The sequence below is a fragment of the Neofelis nebulosa genome, chromosome 10, assembly GCF_028018385.1.
Source record: "Neofelis nebulosa isolate mNeoNeb1 chromosome 10, mNeoNeb1.pri, whole genome shotgun sequence".
NCBI classification, from domain to species: domain Eukaryota; kingdom Metazoa; phylum Chordata; class Mammalia; order Carnivora; family Felidae; genus Neofelis; species Neofelis nebulosa.
The window spans coordinates 102,720,944-102,736,700 of NC_080791.1; the positions used below are offsets into that span (position 1 = coordinate 102,720,944).

Below are 15,757 nucleotides of genomic sequence, written 5' to 3' on the forward strand. Positions count from 1 at the left end.
CTTCAGCATCTTAACGTTTCTGTTTGAGCCTCTTCTCAGGGCACAAAACAGCTGTTTGATGATGTCACTCGACTCTTAAGAATTTTTCAGTGTTTTCCCAATGCCCTTGGGATGAAATCTAGATCCCCAAATGGCCTTTTTTTCTGGGGAAACTTCTGTTCCCTCCTCCAATTAACTAAGCTCAAGCCTTGGCACACAGTTCTCTGTGTCTGAAATATGCCCCTCCCCATTTCCCCTGTGTCCACTCGATGTCTCTTCCCCGTGCCTTCAGTCATCACTTCTGTGAAGTCTTCCTTGACTCCTTATATCTAGGCTGAGCCTCTGCTAGGAGCCCCTGAGCCTACTCCCCATCCCTGCTCAGAGCCCTTGTTCTGGAATCATCTGGTTACTGTTCGTCCTCCCACTAGATCGAGAGCACCGCCCCCCCCCCCAAGTAAGGCCACAGCTGCCCTGCTGTCCACTGCATCTCCAGTGCATGACACAATGCCTGGCAGGTAACAGGTGCTTTGCAAAGATCTGCAATATCAATGAACGAATCTGGATAACAAGCTAGCTTACAAAAGGTGATTTTTATGATGTGTACAGTCCTCCCTGCGGTTGTCAGTGACCCAACAACAATGGGAATTTCACATCACTGCCCCGAAAATGCACGTGGGTCACATGGTTGCACTGATGGCTGCCATCTTGAGCTGTTCAGTTCCACTTTGGATCAAGCTGCCTTGCTTGATCGATTTTCCTTTCAGCCTCGAGTGTGGCCATGAGCTGACCCAAACATTCCAAGTCCAGGCTGAAAGGCAATAGGACCCAAGAACACCCTTGTTCAGGGGTGAGCCTCTTCCAGGTGCCCAATCCTGGATCCAGGCAATACCTGATTCATTGTCAAGGGCTCTGGAAGAGGCGCTGTTTTGGTTGCCCCCTTTGGAAACACTGCTCACAAAAGCCCTCGCTTCACTAAGCAAACCTCACCTGAAGACCCATCCCCCTGGTGAGGGCTCAAGTGGGGTCTCGACACAGACAAAGCAATTGCTGCCCTCTAGTGGCCTAAAGGGACAGGTACTGGGGGGAGTGTGACAGAATAGTATAAGTTAAGGTCTGTGCATGGGAAGCAAAGTCGAGAGAGTGCCTCACGGTTGCTTTACCCCTTTTTATTAAAAATAGACCCAAACACTTTATGTATCATACAAAAGTTTCGTTCGCTGGTGGCAGCCACGAGGAAGCCTGGCCCCGTGGCACTGATGTCCCACCTCCCCTCCAAGGGACTGGGTCCCAGGGAGCAGTGGCTGGGCCTCAGGATGCCCGTACGGACTGCTCGATCTGGAAACAGCCAGTGGGGGGTGGGGGCTGTTCCAGCGGCAGCTTCTCCCACCCCGCTCCCTGGCGAAAGTCACGTACTCGAAAGTGCCTCTTTAGTGCCAAGATAAACTAACAAGTGGAGTAAAATGGAAACCCCTGTGATTCTTTCATTTCCCAGGGCCTGGGATCTGGGATTTCTTTCCTTCCACCCCCGAGTGCTTTCTCCTACAAACAGGGGTGGGAAACTTCACCCTCAGAGACTCCAGTGTGTCGCAGTGTCTGAGACCAAAATTTCACTCCCAACTCGAGCCCCTTCTCACCTGCTATTCTGTGGGCTGGGATCTACCAGCCCCATGCCTCAAAACTTGTCCTCCGTTCTCTCAAAAAGAGGTTGGGGCAGAAACGGGTCCTCCCTTGGTCCTCTGCCTGATCTCCGCCCTGCTCTCACCTCCATTTTCAGGATCTTAGGGCTAGAAGAACCCGCAACCATCCCCTTTCCCCAGTTCTGGCTCTCCCTGACTGCTGCCCACTCCTGAGCCTTGAACACCCCTGGGGTACCCCAGACCCCTGTTCCAAAGGGGCCTGGGGGTGATGAGGTGGAGGCGGGGGAGGGGTGCCGGGAGCTGGGTTCCCCCCAGGGGTGGGGCAGTACTCATGCTGGTATGGACTGCTTGGCAGGGCCCGGGGACGGGTGCGGGGAGGGTGGGCATGCGGAGGAAGGGCACAGCCTGCCTGAGCCCCTCAGTCCCAGCCGTTGTCCTTCACCATGTGTGACATTTCAATGATGTACTTCCCCTCCTTGTACTTCTGGCTCGTCTCAAAAGCCTGCTCCTGGTGGAGGGGAAGCAGTGAAAGCAGGACAAAGCAGACCCCCTCCAGGACCTCCTACTACTGCTGTACTACTCCTGCCCCCCAAGAGGCCCCCCCCAACCCAGCAACTAACTCCCTCTTGCCTCTGGGCGTCATGCAAAAACCTGGCCGTGTGGGCGGGGGGGGGGGGGGGGGGGGGGCTTGGTTGTCCGCTTGAGAGGGTGGCCCTCTCTCCTGGGACTTACGTATTTCCAGCCCAGCGTGGTTTTGCAGCTCTCGCAGAAAATATCAGCTACCGAGTGGAGCCCCGTGAGCAGGAGGCGCTGTTCGGCTGGTCCACAGCCCACGTTGACCCTGTCTCAGGAAGAGGAAGGACCCGGCACCAGTGGAGTTGTTCCATCAGTTCAGCCCCCAAACAGCCCAAAGGAACTTCCATCTGGAGAGCGCTGAGCCCTGCCCAACTGGAAGCCCCTGCCAGCAGCAATCCACCCGTTCATGACTAGTTGCCCGGGCCTTCCTTCTCCAGTTCTGCCCACATGCTCCACGGGAGAACTGCACACTGGGTCTCTGGCCCCCTTTGCCAAAGCAGGAGACGCCAGGCCACCTGCGGATGGCTCACCTCCCTTTCCCACACCGGAAAGTCATTCAGACACGCGCACACACATACACACAAAGAGAGAGGTAGACTCACACGGAGTTAAACAGGTAGGCTCGGCCATGGCTCCCTTGGAAAGACTGTGGAGACATAGGACAGACGGTGACTGCCGGGGTACCCTGGGCCCCACTGCCTGGGTCCCCCAGGGGCAAGGAAGAGGGCAGGTGGGCATTGTTGCCTCTCCGCCAGGTGAGTTTGGACAATCCTGGTGGGAGCCGGCAGGGCCGAGCGGCGGGGCCCCCCTGCTTGGCGTACCTTGGAAATAAGCTCATCGTGTTTGGCCAGGTGCGCACGGCAGTGGACGCAGCTGTAGGTGCGGTGGCAACGAGGCAGGTAGCTGCGGAACGTCTTGGCGGGGAGGCAGGCAGGGCCCGGGCCTGGGTCGCAGCTGGGCATGACGGGCTGGAGGACGATGCCCTGGCGGGCTGGAGGGGCTGGCGCCGTGCAGCCCCCACACAGTCGGTCGCAGGTGAAGCAGCGAAGCAGGTTGGCTAGAGCCGTGTTTCGGGGCAGGAGAAATGTGGGGGGGCTGCCCGGCCAGGGCCCCCCCAGACGTGAACCAGATAGAAATGGAAGTCACCTGGGAAGAGGGGAGAGTGCATCAGGAGAGCCCCTCCCGAGGGAACGGGGAAGATGGGCTCAGCCCTCCCCTGCCCCTAGTTCCCCCATCACCATCGTCCCCACACCCCCCCCCCCCCCCACCCCCCCCCCCCGCAGCGTCCAGTCGCACTCTCTCCCCGGTCCCTGGATTCCCCGCCTGCTCTGGCAGCTGTTCCAGGCCTCCGGTGCCACAGCCGAGGAGGTGGTGTCTTTCCCTCCTGGGGCGGGAGCAGCCTCCACCATTTTCCACTGAGAGCAGCCTGCTGGTGCAAATGCTGCCATGGGAGCAACGTCATCTGCGAGTGCTCTCGCCTGGGTTTTGGCTCTTTGGTGAGGGTCTGCATCCCACGTGCGCCGGAAGGCTCAGGTTCAGAGCCTCTTGCAAGTTGGGGAAGCCTGGCGGTTTTTCTTTTCTGTGGCCTCCATTTGCAACGCAATTGGTCCTTCGTAGGTGTAGGTGTCGCGTGGGAGAGAGGCCAGCAGGCGGGCAAGTACACACGCCCTGCTCGGCCCTTTCCTGGGCCTGGGGTCCCGCACTCCCGGAACTAGAACTTCATGGCTGTCTCCGTTGGTACTGACAACCTCAGATGTGGCTGTTCGCCCGGTCCCGCACTTTGGTCCTCTCATCCCAGCTTTTCTCAGCTTCTGAGCCCCTTGGTCTGTCTGTACTGCTCTAACTGTTGCCTTAGCCTCAGTTAAAGACGTGGACATTCAGCCCGTGGAGAGACAGACTTGACAGCCGGAAGCCATGGGAAGTGGGGATCACTTCGGGGAGGGTGGCACTCCTGGGCTAGGTGATGTGCAGTGGGAGCAGAAGTGGGAGATTCTTATTTTCAAAACCTATGCTCTGGGGTATAAGGCAGAGAACGTTTCCACCTTTTCCCAGGGCCAGGGACGAACAGCAGTGACCCTTGTGGGTGAGAGCAGATAAAATAATTGCTGGTTTCTGGTTAGGAATGGTGAGAAAGATGTTGGTGTCTGTCCAGACTCCAGTCCCAAAGTGACTGAGGGCACGAGAGGCAGAGGATAAGAAGGGAGGCGTCCTCTGTTGCGTCTGATAAGGCGTCTCCTTCATGGGGCCTTCAGGCCTGTTGGGGGTGATTTAGCTCAAGTCCGGTTCAGAGGTGCCAGCTCGGTGCTCTGGCAAGGCAAGGCCACTAAGCAGAGCAGGGACAGTGTGGCTGCGAGTGGTCAGGGCAAAGAGGCTCTCATCATGTCCTCTGTGGTGGCCACTGGTGCCCCAGCCATTTTAGCGTTTCCTGGGGCCGCCAGGCAGCAGTCTCTCCACGGAACCCCCAACAGAGCCCATCTTCAGTTTGAGGTCCTTTCCCTGTGGCTGGGCCCCAGAAAGACACCTTGAGCTGAGTTCAGGGTGACATTGGGCTCTGGCCGCAGGAGTCTGGGCCCTCCTCACCAGCGTCCACTTCCCAGGTCTGCCTTCAAACTTTGCCTGAGTTCCCCTCTGCTGCTCTCCATCTAAGTGCACCTGTGAAGGGGCTGGCTGGGTCCCTGCTCTCTAGCTCCTTCCCCAGCCTATGTCACGCCTCCCTCCCTCTCTCTCCCCTGCTTCCCCATCAGGCCAAAGAGAGGCTGCACAGAAGGCCAGAGAATCACTCGCGGGGGGTGGGGAAGGGGGGCTGGGAGGGGGAGATGGGTTCATTTCTTTCCCGGCTCAGATCACAGGGAGAAGCAAGTTGGGCAAATGATGGAAAAACAAAGGCAAGCTGAGTGTTAGGGAGAGGATATTCCCCCAAGTGAGCCTGGGCTGGACCGTGGGAGGTAGGGGAGAGGGAGGGCTGGTGGAGGTGGGGTGGGGGGGGCGGGCGGTGTGCTGAGCAACCAGTGCTGACAGCAGAGGCGCCCAGGCAGAGGCTCGGGAAACCAGGTGCGAATCCTGTGCCTGGGGGAGTAAGGAGGGGGGGGGCGGACACAACACCTGCTCACAATGGATTTTCTCATCTGCTCCGAGGTTTCATCCCCCACCCCCCCGGGCTGGCGTTCTCGGTATGGTATGGTCCAAATAATCAGCAGCGTAGCCAGCTCCCCGGTCGGGCTTCGGGGGTCTGCATCAGCAGCAAAACAATAAACAGTGAGGCCTGATGCAGCAGCCGAAGTTGCCGGGAAATCTAAGTGCGGAACCGTCAGAGCTCGGAGAGGGAGAGAGGAGCAGAGGCAGCGGGGAGGGGGAAGGGAGGACAAAGGGTGGATGAATAATGCTTTTGCGATGGGGAGAAAGCAACACGCAGCAGGAGGAGGAAATTTGCAAAGGGGAAAAAAATTCATTTGGAGAAGGGCTGCCCCCTCACCTTGAGGTCTGCTCCAGAGATCTCCGTCTATCTCTCTCTCTCTCAATCTCTCAATCTCTCTGCTCACTCTTCTCTCTTCTCTTTCCGCTCCTTCAATTGGGAAGGGGATGGGGGCGGGGGAGAGTAGTTAGGGGCTCGAGACTGGGGCTGCCAAGCTGGCCAGCTGCTGGGGGGCCAGAGGTTGTCTCTCGTCTGTACCTCGGTCTGTGGGTGAATGTAGCTGTGTGTTGTGGAACTGCATCATAACACTGTGAGTCATCCGTCCCCCCACCCCCTCACCTCCCACGTCAGAGCAGGGCTGGGAGACACAGGAGGCGGGTCGGGAGGAAGGGAGGGGGCAGGCTGCGAGGGATGGGGCTAGGGGAGGGAGCAGAGGGCCGGGGTGGCCAGGGGGGCGCAGGAGGAAAGGCTGGTTGCCGAGGAGGAAGGCAGTGTGGCCAAGGAGACAGAAGGAACCTGGAGGAAGGACAGGGCTGGCCAGGATGGAGTATGGGTGGCAGGGCTGGAGGAAAGGAGGTGGCCAGGCGGTGACAGTGAGAGACGGATGCAGAGAGGCGTGTGCACACACATCCAAGATGATATATTTCCCATCTCAGCTCCAATGCCAGCCCTGATGCAGGGAAAAGAGAGACATATTAATTGTCACATAGGGCAAACTGTACCCCCAAGCTTGTACCGGACACTTCCAAGCCTCAGCTTAATGTCCCCGAAAGGGTCACAGATGAAATTGGACATCTCACAAGCAGGAACCTCTGCTCAGCTACCTCCAAGCTACTTGTGCTTTCTGGACAGAAACACCCACATTACATAAGGTTCTCTAACGGGCTGTAAACTTTCTGAGAAGCGTCCTCTGGGAAACTCCTCTCTGCATCCCAGGACTGCAGTGCCTAGCGCAGAGCCCTGCATCCAGAAGATGATCAGAAAACGGCGGCTGAGTTGCATCTTCAGACGTGGTCCGAGTGTCTGGCTTGGGTCTCAGAGAGATCTGAGTTTGAATCCAGCTCTGCCAATATGCTCACGAGGAACCACTGGGCGAGTTGCTCATCCTGTTTGTCCTTCAGTTTTCCTCTTCTGCTAAATGAAGCTTGTGACATTTACCCCATGGAGAGGTGAAATAAGGTGAAGTAACCTGTAAACACCTAAAAAGTGCCTGGCACGCTATAAATATAAATATAAATATAAATATAAATATAAATATAAATAACAGCAGCTACTATTATTTCAAAAATAGTGTGCTCAACTTAATATCCTTAAACCCAGAGAGGATTTACTCTTAAATTCTGAGATCTCAAGAGACGCATACCAACTTGATATCTTAGGAAGAACTTATATCTCGCAGTGCTATTTTTTCTATCAGCTTCCAAGTATTTTTCATTTGACTCAGATTCTATTTTTCATGTAGTGCTGTCCTGTGCATATCTTTAAAGTATGTGGGCACAGAACACATTCTCTAAGATGAAAAACCCCAACTTCTAACAGAGGCTACCATCTAGAAAATGAAGTGTGACAAAAAAAGAAAGAAAGAAAGAAAGAAAAGAAAGAAAGAGAGAAAAAGAAAGAAAGAAAGAAAAAATGAAGTGTGACAAAGATAGGGACTTAGAAAGGACAGCTTGTGGGTGGTTTGTCTTTCCACATGCAAGGAAGGAAAGAGTAGGGAGATGTGGGTAATGGGAGGCCTTGCTAGCTGGGTATGAAAAAATACAAGGAATTCTGAATATTTAATCAGGGAAGATTCTGGGGTTTGAGGTAAATTGTGAAAACACAGTGCAGGTGCCATGAGTGATATCACCAGAGGTTTGGAAGTGAGAGCGAGAACTGGGTAAAGGAAGAAGTGTTTCTGTCTGGGCAGCAGATGAGAAAGGAAAGGTAAGTGGAGGGAGGCATTTGAGGAACCATTCTTGCAGGGAAACGACGGAAGTGGGGAAAGGGTAGGTGAGTAGCTCTTAGGGCAAGGATTGAGAGCTTGGAAGCAAAAAGGGATACCAATTAATTTAACTCAGGAAGAAAATGATCAAAGATTCAGCTGGAGAGGAGAATAAAAAAGACACATGAGGACCGTATTGTTGGGGGTGCAGATGACAAGGGCTCTCGGTGGAAGATAAAAAGTGAGGAGAGCTTAGGCAAGCATGGATGCTCTATATGTTGTGCCGTCACTTTGTTTAAGAAGTGAAACAGTCCAAAGGAGGAGAGGGGTTTCTTTGCGTGAAATTCAGCTTGAGATGGCTATACAGTATCCAAGTAAAGATGTCCTTCAGATATTTGGGAGAAACTGCCTCAAGGGAGAGAGTGTGGAGGCAAAGAAACAGATCTGGGAGGTAGACTGCAGGGAAACAGGAGAGGCTGTGCTCATTCTGGGAAAAAATTGGCAAATAGAATCCTGGAACTGAATTTTTGAAGGACGGTGAAAGATCATGGGATATTTAACAGGTCACCAGAGAACGCATGCCGTGGTGAATGAATGAATGAAAGCAAACCATTAAAGGAAAAGCTGTGAGCAGTGAGGATGGCACTCCCACGCAAATGATTGCTAGGGTAGGGCCACTGTGAAAAAGGCAACCCAGAAAACCATCCCAGGTTTCTGGACCCGGATTAACGGTGGTAACCGGACTGAAGAGAGTACTCATCTGTAAAGCGGGGATGACAATTTCAGCATATTCACAGGATTCTTGTGAGGACTGAATGAATTTACGCCTGTCAAGCCCCTTGAATAGTACCTAGCATCTAACACTATGTGTTGGCTATTATAATAGCAAACTCCCAAATCCTGGGTTTGAGTCCTAGCTTGAGCAAGTCTCTTCACCTACCTTAGTCTCCTCTCTTGTCTGAAAGTGGAGATAATAAAACGGACTTTACAGGGTGGCTGTGAAAGAAGATAGTGAAAAGGGCTTTGAAAAATATTTAAACTACTGTACAAATGGATGGCATTATTCGTGCTCCCCCTCCTCAACCTATAATAAAAACTTAAAAAGCTATAATCAAATGCTGTGTTACAGTGTGCTTAGTACTTTACATGTATCATCCCATTCAATCTTTAAAAACGACTTTAAGAGGTTGAGTACAGTTATTATCCCTATTTTAGACAAGAAACTGGGTCTCAGAGTTTGCGCCTGATCTGCCCAAAGTCACGCAGTGAGAAAGTGGCATAGCAGAGCACAAGATTCCAAAGCCCAAGCTCGTGAGAATTACAGACCGTGGCCCAACCTGTTGCCTGCGGGGTAAATGGTTGGCCTGGTATAACTGACGGGGATTCAGGGAGGGAAAGGAGTCCCCAGCAGAACTCCCCACTCGATAGGAGAGACGTTGTTGGGTAATGACTGACCTAGAGAGTAACTGGAAGAAATTCTTGGGTTGTTATTCTTTTATTAAAACAAACAAACAAAAAAATCTTAATGCCCTCTAGGTGCCACGCACTGTGTCAGGTAGGGGATGACAGCCCAGGCTGGCCTCGGACAAGCTGTTCTCCTTCTCTTTCCTTACTCTCAGATTTCCTCGTGTTCCGCGTGGGGTTTTGCGCATTTTCTCACATCCTGGCTTGTGGTTCCGGCAAGTAGACGGTCGTGGGACCCAGATGGTGAGCCTACCCCCGCTTCCCGCCGCCCTTCTCCTTTCCCGGCTGCAGGTGAGCGGGCACACTCGGGCGACAATCCGCAGCAGCCGCGCCTCGGCAACCATTGGCTCCTCGCCGGGTCCCCGCCCCGCGCAGGGCGTAACCGCCACGCCTCCTACCCCCCGGCTCGCCGGCTTCGCAAACAATATGGGCCACCGCCCCTCCCACCTTTGGCGTCACGATCAAAACAATCCTTTAACTACAACTCCCAGAAGGCCGAGCGGCTGCGCGAGCTCAACAGTTTGAGGCCGTTCCCGCACAACTACATATCCCAAGGGACATCGCGCGACCGCGGCTCCTCCATTGCGCAAGTGCGGAACCGCTTTTGTTTCCGGCGTGGAACTGGGCGAGCGTGGCGTGTAGTTGGGTTTAGGTCCGGCCGGGAGCTCGTCGTTTTACCGGTTTGGGTTCGTGGCTTGTGCAGGTGAGATGATAAGCTCAGGAATGGAACCGTCGCCCCTTAGAGCCTGGACAGACTTCGGCGTCTGGGAGTGCCGGGAGAGATGCTGGACTTAGAGCTGCGGCTCGGGATCGGAAATCATTCTTCATTACTTCTCGGCGTTTTCTAGTTTACGGAGTAATTTTTTCCCTCCAACAGTCCCCAGAACAACACTTTGTGAGAGGAAGTGTAAGTGACTGCAGGTGACAACTGAGGAGAAGGTTAGGTGATTTGTCTAAAGACACTACCTAGTAGTTGCTGAGCGGGGCCTTAATGCTGTTTCCAAGTGCAAACTCCATATTCTCTGCTTTGCATCCAGATTGCAGACGCCCTTTCTTGTTGAATAAGAGGGCATCAGTTGCCCTCTTAAGTCGAGTATCCCGAGAGTGACGAAAGGAGCAATGGAGGTGATATAATCAAGTCTTAGGTCAATCTGTAGATACAGTTTTCTTATGTCTGAGTCATTTATTTACCCGGTGTACTTATGAGGTGCCTACCGGTTGTCCAGTCCTATTCTAGATACTAGAGATACAGCAGCAAACCAGACTGCCCAACCCTTACGTTCCAGTGGGGGTAGACAGACAATAAATATATAGTGAGACAGGTGGTGATCACAGATAGAAAAATAAAGCAGGTAAGGAGAAGTATCCATTGGAGGATTTTGGACAGTGTCCTAACTTCTGTTTAGATCTGATAATTAATTTGTGTTCTAGGCTCAGCAGCTACACAGAAAAGATGGGAGAGGAGGCCAATGATGACAAGAAGCCAACAACTAAATTTGAACTAGAGCGAGAAACAGAACTTCGCTTTGAGGTGGAGGCATCTCAGTCAGTTCAGTTGGAGCTGCTGGCTGGGATGGCAGAAATCTTCGGCACAGAGCTGACCCGAAACAAGAAATTCACTTTTGATGCCGGTGCAAAGGTGGCTGTTTTCACTTGGCATGGCTGTTCTTTACAGCTGAGTGGCCGCACCGAGGTGGCTTATGTCTCCAAAGACACTCCTATGTTACTTTATCTCAACACTCACACAGCCTTGGAGCAGATGAGGAGGCAGGCGGAGAAGGAAGAAGAGCGAGGCCCCCGGGTGATGGTAGTGGGCCCCACTGATGTGGGCAAGTCCACAGTGTGCCGTCTACTGCTCAACTACGCAGTGCGTTTGGGCCGCCGTCCTACTTACGTGGAGCTGGATGTGGGTCAGGGCTCTGTTTCCATCCCTGGTACCATGGGGGCCCTCTACATTGAGCGGCCGGCAGATGTTGAAGAGGGATTCTCTATCCAGGCCCCTCTGGTGTATCATTTTGGCTCCACCACTCCTGGCACCAACATCAAGCTTTATAATAAGGTCAGAGCCGGCGCCAAGGGGGGGATGGAGGGAAGGGCTGCTATCAGGATAGGAAGCTGTGCAAAAGTGTGCTAATTAAAACCGTCTATGGCCATTTCTTTGCTCCCTCTCAGCTGGTATTACTTGCAGATGATTTTGGGAAAGACCGTTTCAAATATAAGTCAACCTCAGATTGTTAAACGAGTCTGTGGACCCGTTGTTAAGTGATTAACTCAGTCTCTACTTAGGACATGAAACAATAAACAGAAGAAACAACATAAAAACGAAATCCATGTTAATGAGGTTAAAACCACAGCCATTAAGAATGTCATCTTCTCTTGTACCTAATAAGCACTTATTCTACATAGCTATGAGTTTGCTAGTTTTGTGTCTCTTTTCCTCACCTTCGTGCTTTCTTCTGCAGATTACTTCTCGTTTAGCGGATGTGTTCAATCAAAGATGTGAAGTGAACCGAAGGGCCTCTGTGAGTGGCTGTGTCATTAATACCTGTGGCTGGGTCAAGGGCTCTGGTTACCAGGCCCTGGTGCATGCTGCCTCAGCCTTTGAGGTAGATGTGGTTGTGGTTCTGGATCAAGAACGACTGTACAATGAACTAAAACGGGACCTGCCTCACTTTGTACGCACTGTGCTGCTCCCTAAATCCGGGGGTGTGGTTGAACGCTCCAAAGACTTCCGGCGGGAATGTAGGGATGAGCGTATCCGTGAGTATTTCTATGGATTCCGGGGCTGTTTCTATCCCCATGCCTTCAATGTCAAATTTTCAGATGTGAAAATCTACAAAGTTGGGGCACCCACCATTCCAGACTCCTGTTTGCCTTTGGGCATGTCTCAGGAGGACAATCAGCTCAAGCTAGTACCTGTCACGCCTGGCCGCGATATGGTGCACCACCTCCTGAGTGTTAGCACTGCTGAGGGCACAGAGGAGAACCTTTCTGAGACAAGTGTCGCTGGCTTCATCGTGGTGACCAGCGTGGACCTGGAGCATCAGGTGTTTACTGTTCTCTCTCCAGCCCCCCGCCCACTGCCTAAGAACTTCCTTCTCATCATGGATATCAGGTTCATGGATCTTAAGTAGAGATTAGCAGGAAGCCTTGCTGCCTGGGACGTAGAGGTCTTCTGGTCATCACCAAAGGCAGACGGGCTGAGGTATGAGAATCTGTTGAGGCCATGCGGGCCAGTAAATAGTGAACTAGTAGAAAGCATATTTCTACCTCTTGAAACAGTTGGTGGTAACCTAACTCTTCTAATCTTGAGCCAAATGGAAAACTAGGAGAATATAATTGGTTTCTTGGATCACCTAAGGGGCCACTTTGAATTCTCTGAGGCCCTGGAGAGTCCCATTTCTGCCACTGTCCACTTGGTGGACTAATTTTTAGGAGGAATTTTTTTTACTATTACTGCTTTATATTCTGTATATAGTACTTGTTATCTCATTTATCCAGGATGAAAGATTGAATCAGGAGGCCTCTTTCAAGTTTAAACTTGGAAAATTTTAATAAATATTTTTGCCATATCACGGAAGTTGGTATAATTTTTAAAAATTTTGTTTTTTCCCCTAAGCACTATGGAAACATCACTGGAACGAGTTACTGCTAAACTCTTAGAGGAGACGAAAGCCAAGAGCCCACTTGTGAACCAAGCAAGTGAATTTTTATAATGGTTCTCCTTCCCTTCCCTCATAGGTAAATAGATGCTAAATCTGTTGTCCATGCTGGTTTACTATGACAAGCTGAAGCGGCTGGTGATAAAGTTGGATTGAGATTTCTAGCCTGATCGTTTTCCAGACGTAGCTCATTTGCTGTCTCGGCTGCAGTTGTCTTTCCTATTGTCTGTCCGGTTGGGAACTGGGTCCTAGGTCCAACTGTAAATTCAGCTTTTTCAGGTGGTAAGAAGCTGGGAAAGCCCATTCTCTTTTGATTTCATGCGGATTATTTGTGTTCCTAGTTTAGATTGGATTGAGTAAATATGTGATGCCCTTCATTCCTTCTTTCCACAAGATCTTTATTGAGTATCTGTTATTTGCTATTGTAGATGGGGAACAACATAGACAAAGTCTTACAGAGCTTACATAGAATGAAAAACAAAAACAGTAAGTGCTATGCAGAGACTGAAAATTGGGTGATCTGAGACAGAGTGACTAGGACAGTGCTTTAGACTGGGTGGTCAGGACAGGCCTCCCCTGAGCACGTTTGGCGTTAAGACCTAAATGGCTGGGTGAGACTGGGACAAAATCTTCCTGGTGGAGCAAACCCTGCAAGACGCTAAGAAAGGAAAAAATCTGATGTGTTTGATGAAGGGAGAGGCTGGTGTATCAAGAGAAGCTTGGTAAAAATTGAGGCTGGAGGGGGCAGCAGAGACCAGATAATGTAAGGCTTTTGTAATCCAAGAGCAGTAGCAAATGATGGGAGAGGGGTGGTGTCTTAGTTCCTTCAGGCTGCTGTAACAACATGCCACAGACTAGATAGCCTATAAACATCAGAGATTTCTCACAGTTCTGGAGGCAGGAAAGTCCAAGGTCAGGGCACCAGCAAGGTCCTATTGTGATGATGGCTCACTTTGGGGTTGCAGACTGCCTAATTCTAGCTATGTCCTCACATTGTAGAGGGCCAGGGATACGCTGTGGAGCCTCTTTTACAAAGGCACTAATCCCATTCACGAAGCATGATCTAAGCATTTCTCAAAGGCCCTATCTCCTAATACCATCATTTTGGGGGCTTATTATTTCAACATATGAATTCTGGGGGGACATAAACACTTAGACTAAAGCAGGTGGTTAAACAGAGGAATGGTCTGATTTTGAAAAGATCGTTGCTCTGTGGATAATGGGAAGAGTTAGGATCAAGGATACAAGTTAGACTTGGGGTAGTTTCAGTGTGAGAATTGATAGGGGATTAGACTAGGAGAGGTGGAATTGGTGAGTAGATTGCCTTGGGATATTTTGGAGGTAAGGTATGACTTGGCTGATGGAAGTGGTGGAGAAAAGAAGGTGGAATCAAAGCTGATTTCTGTATTTCTTACTTGAGTAGCTAGATTGGATAGGAGATTGGGGAAATTCATGGAGGGAGGAGAGAATATCAAGAGTCCTACTTTAGCAATATTAAGTGTCAGCTGTCTACTAGTCATCCATATGGAGATGCTGTGCGGACAGGTAGAAAAAAGAAAGAATCTGGAAGGTTTGGGAAAGTTAGGGCTGAAGATTTATGGGAGCTGTTGGCTTGTAGGAGGCTTTTAAGGCAGTAGTATTGGATAAAATTCTTTAGGAACTGTATAAATGGAAATCAGAAGATAGAGATGGACTTTCAGGGCACCCAAACATAAGAGGCAAAGTATAACGGGAGCTAGCAAAGGAGACTTGGCTATGGATCTGAAAGCATGGAGGTCAGTATTGACCTTATGAGTGTAGTTTTGGAATGGTGGCGATAAAAGTCCTATTGAAATATATATATTATTGAAAAAAATAATATGAACTGAAGAAGTAAAGATAACATCTATAGACAACTCTTTCAAGAAGCTTTGCTAAGAGGGGGCTGGATGTAGGATTAAGGGAGGCTTTGTTAATTTTTTTTTTAGATAGGGTAACACAGCATATCAACAGACTAGAGGGAGAGAATTTAATGATTGGTATGGGAATCTTCTTGACACCATTCTATTTTTTTCTGTGTTTCAAATACAAGGTCAAAGGAGAAATTCAGAAGAAAATATAGGAGTGAAGGGGGTGAGATCCAGAGCACAAGGGGAGAAAGTGCTTTAACATAAGCAGAGAGCTCTCACAAGGACAGGTGGGAAGGCAGCAGGATTTAAACATAAAGAGGGTGGGGTGGTTGGCTGGCTCAGTCGGAAGAACATGTGACTCTTGATCTCAGGGTCGTGAGTTCAAGCCTAAGGTTGGGTATAGAGATTACTACAAAAATAAAAGATCGTTGGTGGTTTTGGTACTGAGAGGGCATTCGTCTCTGTGCCTAAATCCAAGGGTAGCAGTTTGTTTTTGTCTTTTTTTTTTTTTTTTTTAAGTTTATTTGTTTTGAGAGAGAGTGCGGGAGGAGCAGAGAGAGAGAGGGAGAGAAAGAATCCCAAGCAGGCGCCGCACTTTCAGCGAAGAGCCCGATATAGGGCTCCATCTCACTAACCAAGTGAGATCACAACCTGAGCCAAAACCAAGAGTCTGAGACTTAACTAACTGAGCCACCCAAGCGCCCCTGCCTGTTTACCAGTAAGTTGAAGTAAAATTGACCTTGTAGTTTGCCGTCTATCAGCATGAGAAGATGTAAAGGACTGGAAAACTATACATTAGACAAAAACTATAAGGTGTTATGTGATCTACATAGCAAATTAATTTATTTGAAGTTTGGGTGGTGTGGATACCTCATTGTTTTAGCCTAGATTTTACTGTGCAGTAGTTTTCAGAAGTGGCTGGTACTTTAAACCTTATGCTCTATTAAACATCCTTTCCAGGAAATATCTTGCATGATCCTAAAACAAAAGGGACAAGAAAATGGAATCTCATCTAAATCTTGGGATAATGATTATGCCACCATTATTGCTCATCTGGCTAAGAGGCTGGCATCTAGTAGTCCAGTGTCCTAGGGGAGTTTTAGCTGTGTGGTTGGTTGGTGGAAGATGAAATTTTTATTTTCATTTGGTAGTGTCTCTAGCTAAAAGACAAGACAACTGACAGGTTATTAGACTGTTGAGAGTAGGAAAAGAAA

The 15,757-nt window shown here is 50.3% G+C and overlaps 2 protein-coding genes across 5 annotated transcripts; one reads left to right on the plus strand and one right to left on the minus strand.

The window, feature by feature from the left end:
• Positions 1-550: 550 nt before the first annotated feature.
• Positions 551-6,004, minus strand: YPEL4 (yippee like 4). Its single transcript, XM_058689044.1, has 5 exons — positions 5,665-6,004; positions 3,014-3,338; positions 2,795-2,838; positions 2,349-2,457; positions 551-2,124 (listed from the first exon to the last, which is right to left on the minus strand). The coding sequence occupies exons 2-5, from the start codon at positions 3,152-3,154 to the stop codon at positions 2,035-2,037; spliced, it is 384 nt and encodes a 127-aa protein (XP_058545027.1). The 5' UTR covers positions 3,155-3,338; positions 5,665-6,004; the 3' UTR covers positions 551-2,034.
• Positions 6,005-9,498: 3,494 nt separating this feature from the next.
• CLP1 (cleavage factor polyribonucleotide kinase subunit 1) lies at positions 9,499-12,564 on the plus strand. Of its 4 annotated transcripts, XM_058689048.1 has the most exons (4): positions 9,608-9,695; positions 10,219-10,344; positions 10,424-11,051; positions 11,455-12,564. In XM_058689048.1, exons 3-4 carry the CDS (start codon positions 10,446-10,448, stop codon positions 12,124-12,126), a joined length of 1,278 nt encoding a protein of 425 aa, XP_058545031.1. In that variant the 5' UTR covers positions 9,608-9,695; positions 10,219-10,344; positions 10,424-10,445; the 3' UTR covers positions 12,127-12,564. The 4 variants fall into 4 exon arrangements, with proteins under 4 accessions (XP_058545028.1, XP_058545029.1, XP_058545030.1 ...); XM_058689045.1 differs by lacking the exon at positions 10,219-10,344 and having other exon boundaries at positions 9,499-9,695; XM_058689046.1 differs by having other exon boundaries at positions 9,597-10,344.
• The last annotated feature ends 3,193 nt before the right edge of the window (positions 12,565-15,757 follow it).

Excerpts from the sequence above, each read along its gene's own strand:
- YPEL4 (XM_058689044.1), bottom strand. The coding sequence starts at position 3,154 with ATGCCCAGCTGCGACCCAGGCCCGGGCCCTGCCTGCCTCCCCGCCAAG. Across the intron at positions 2,839-3,013 it reads ACGATGAGCTTATTTCCAAG|TCTTTCCAAGGGAGCCATGG; the intron begins GTACGCCAAGCA and ends ATGTCTCCACAG. Across the intron at positions 2,125-2,348 it reads CCACGCTGGGCTGGAAATAC|GAGCAGGCTTTTGAGACGAG; the intron begins GTAAGTCCCAGG and ends CCCCTCCACCAG.
- CLP1 (XM_058689045.1), top strand. The coding sequence starts at position 10,446 with ATGGGAGAGGAGGCCAATGATGACAAGAAGCCAACAACTAAATTTGAA. Across the intron at positions 11,052-11,454 it reads ACATCAAGCTTTATAATAAG|ATTACTTCTCGTTTAGCGGA; the intron begins GTCAGAGCCGGC and ends TTTCTTCTGCAG.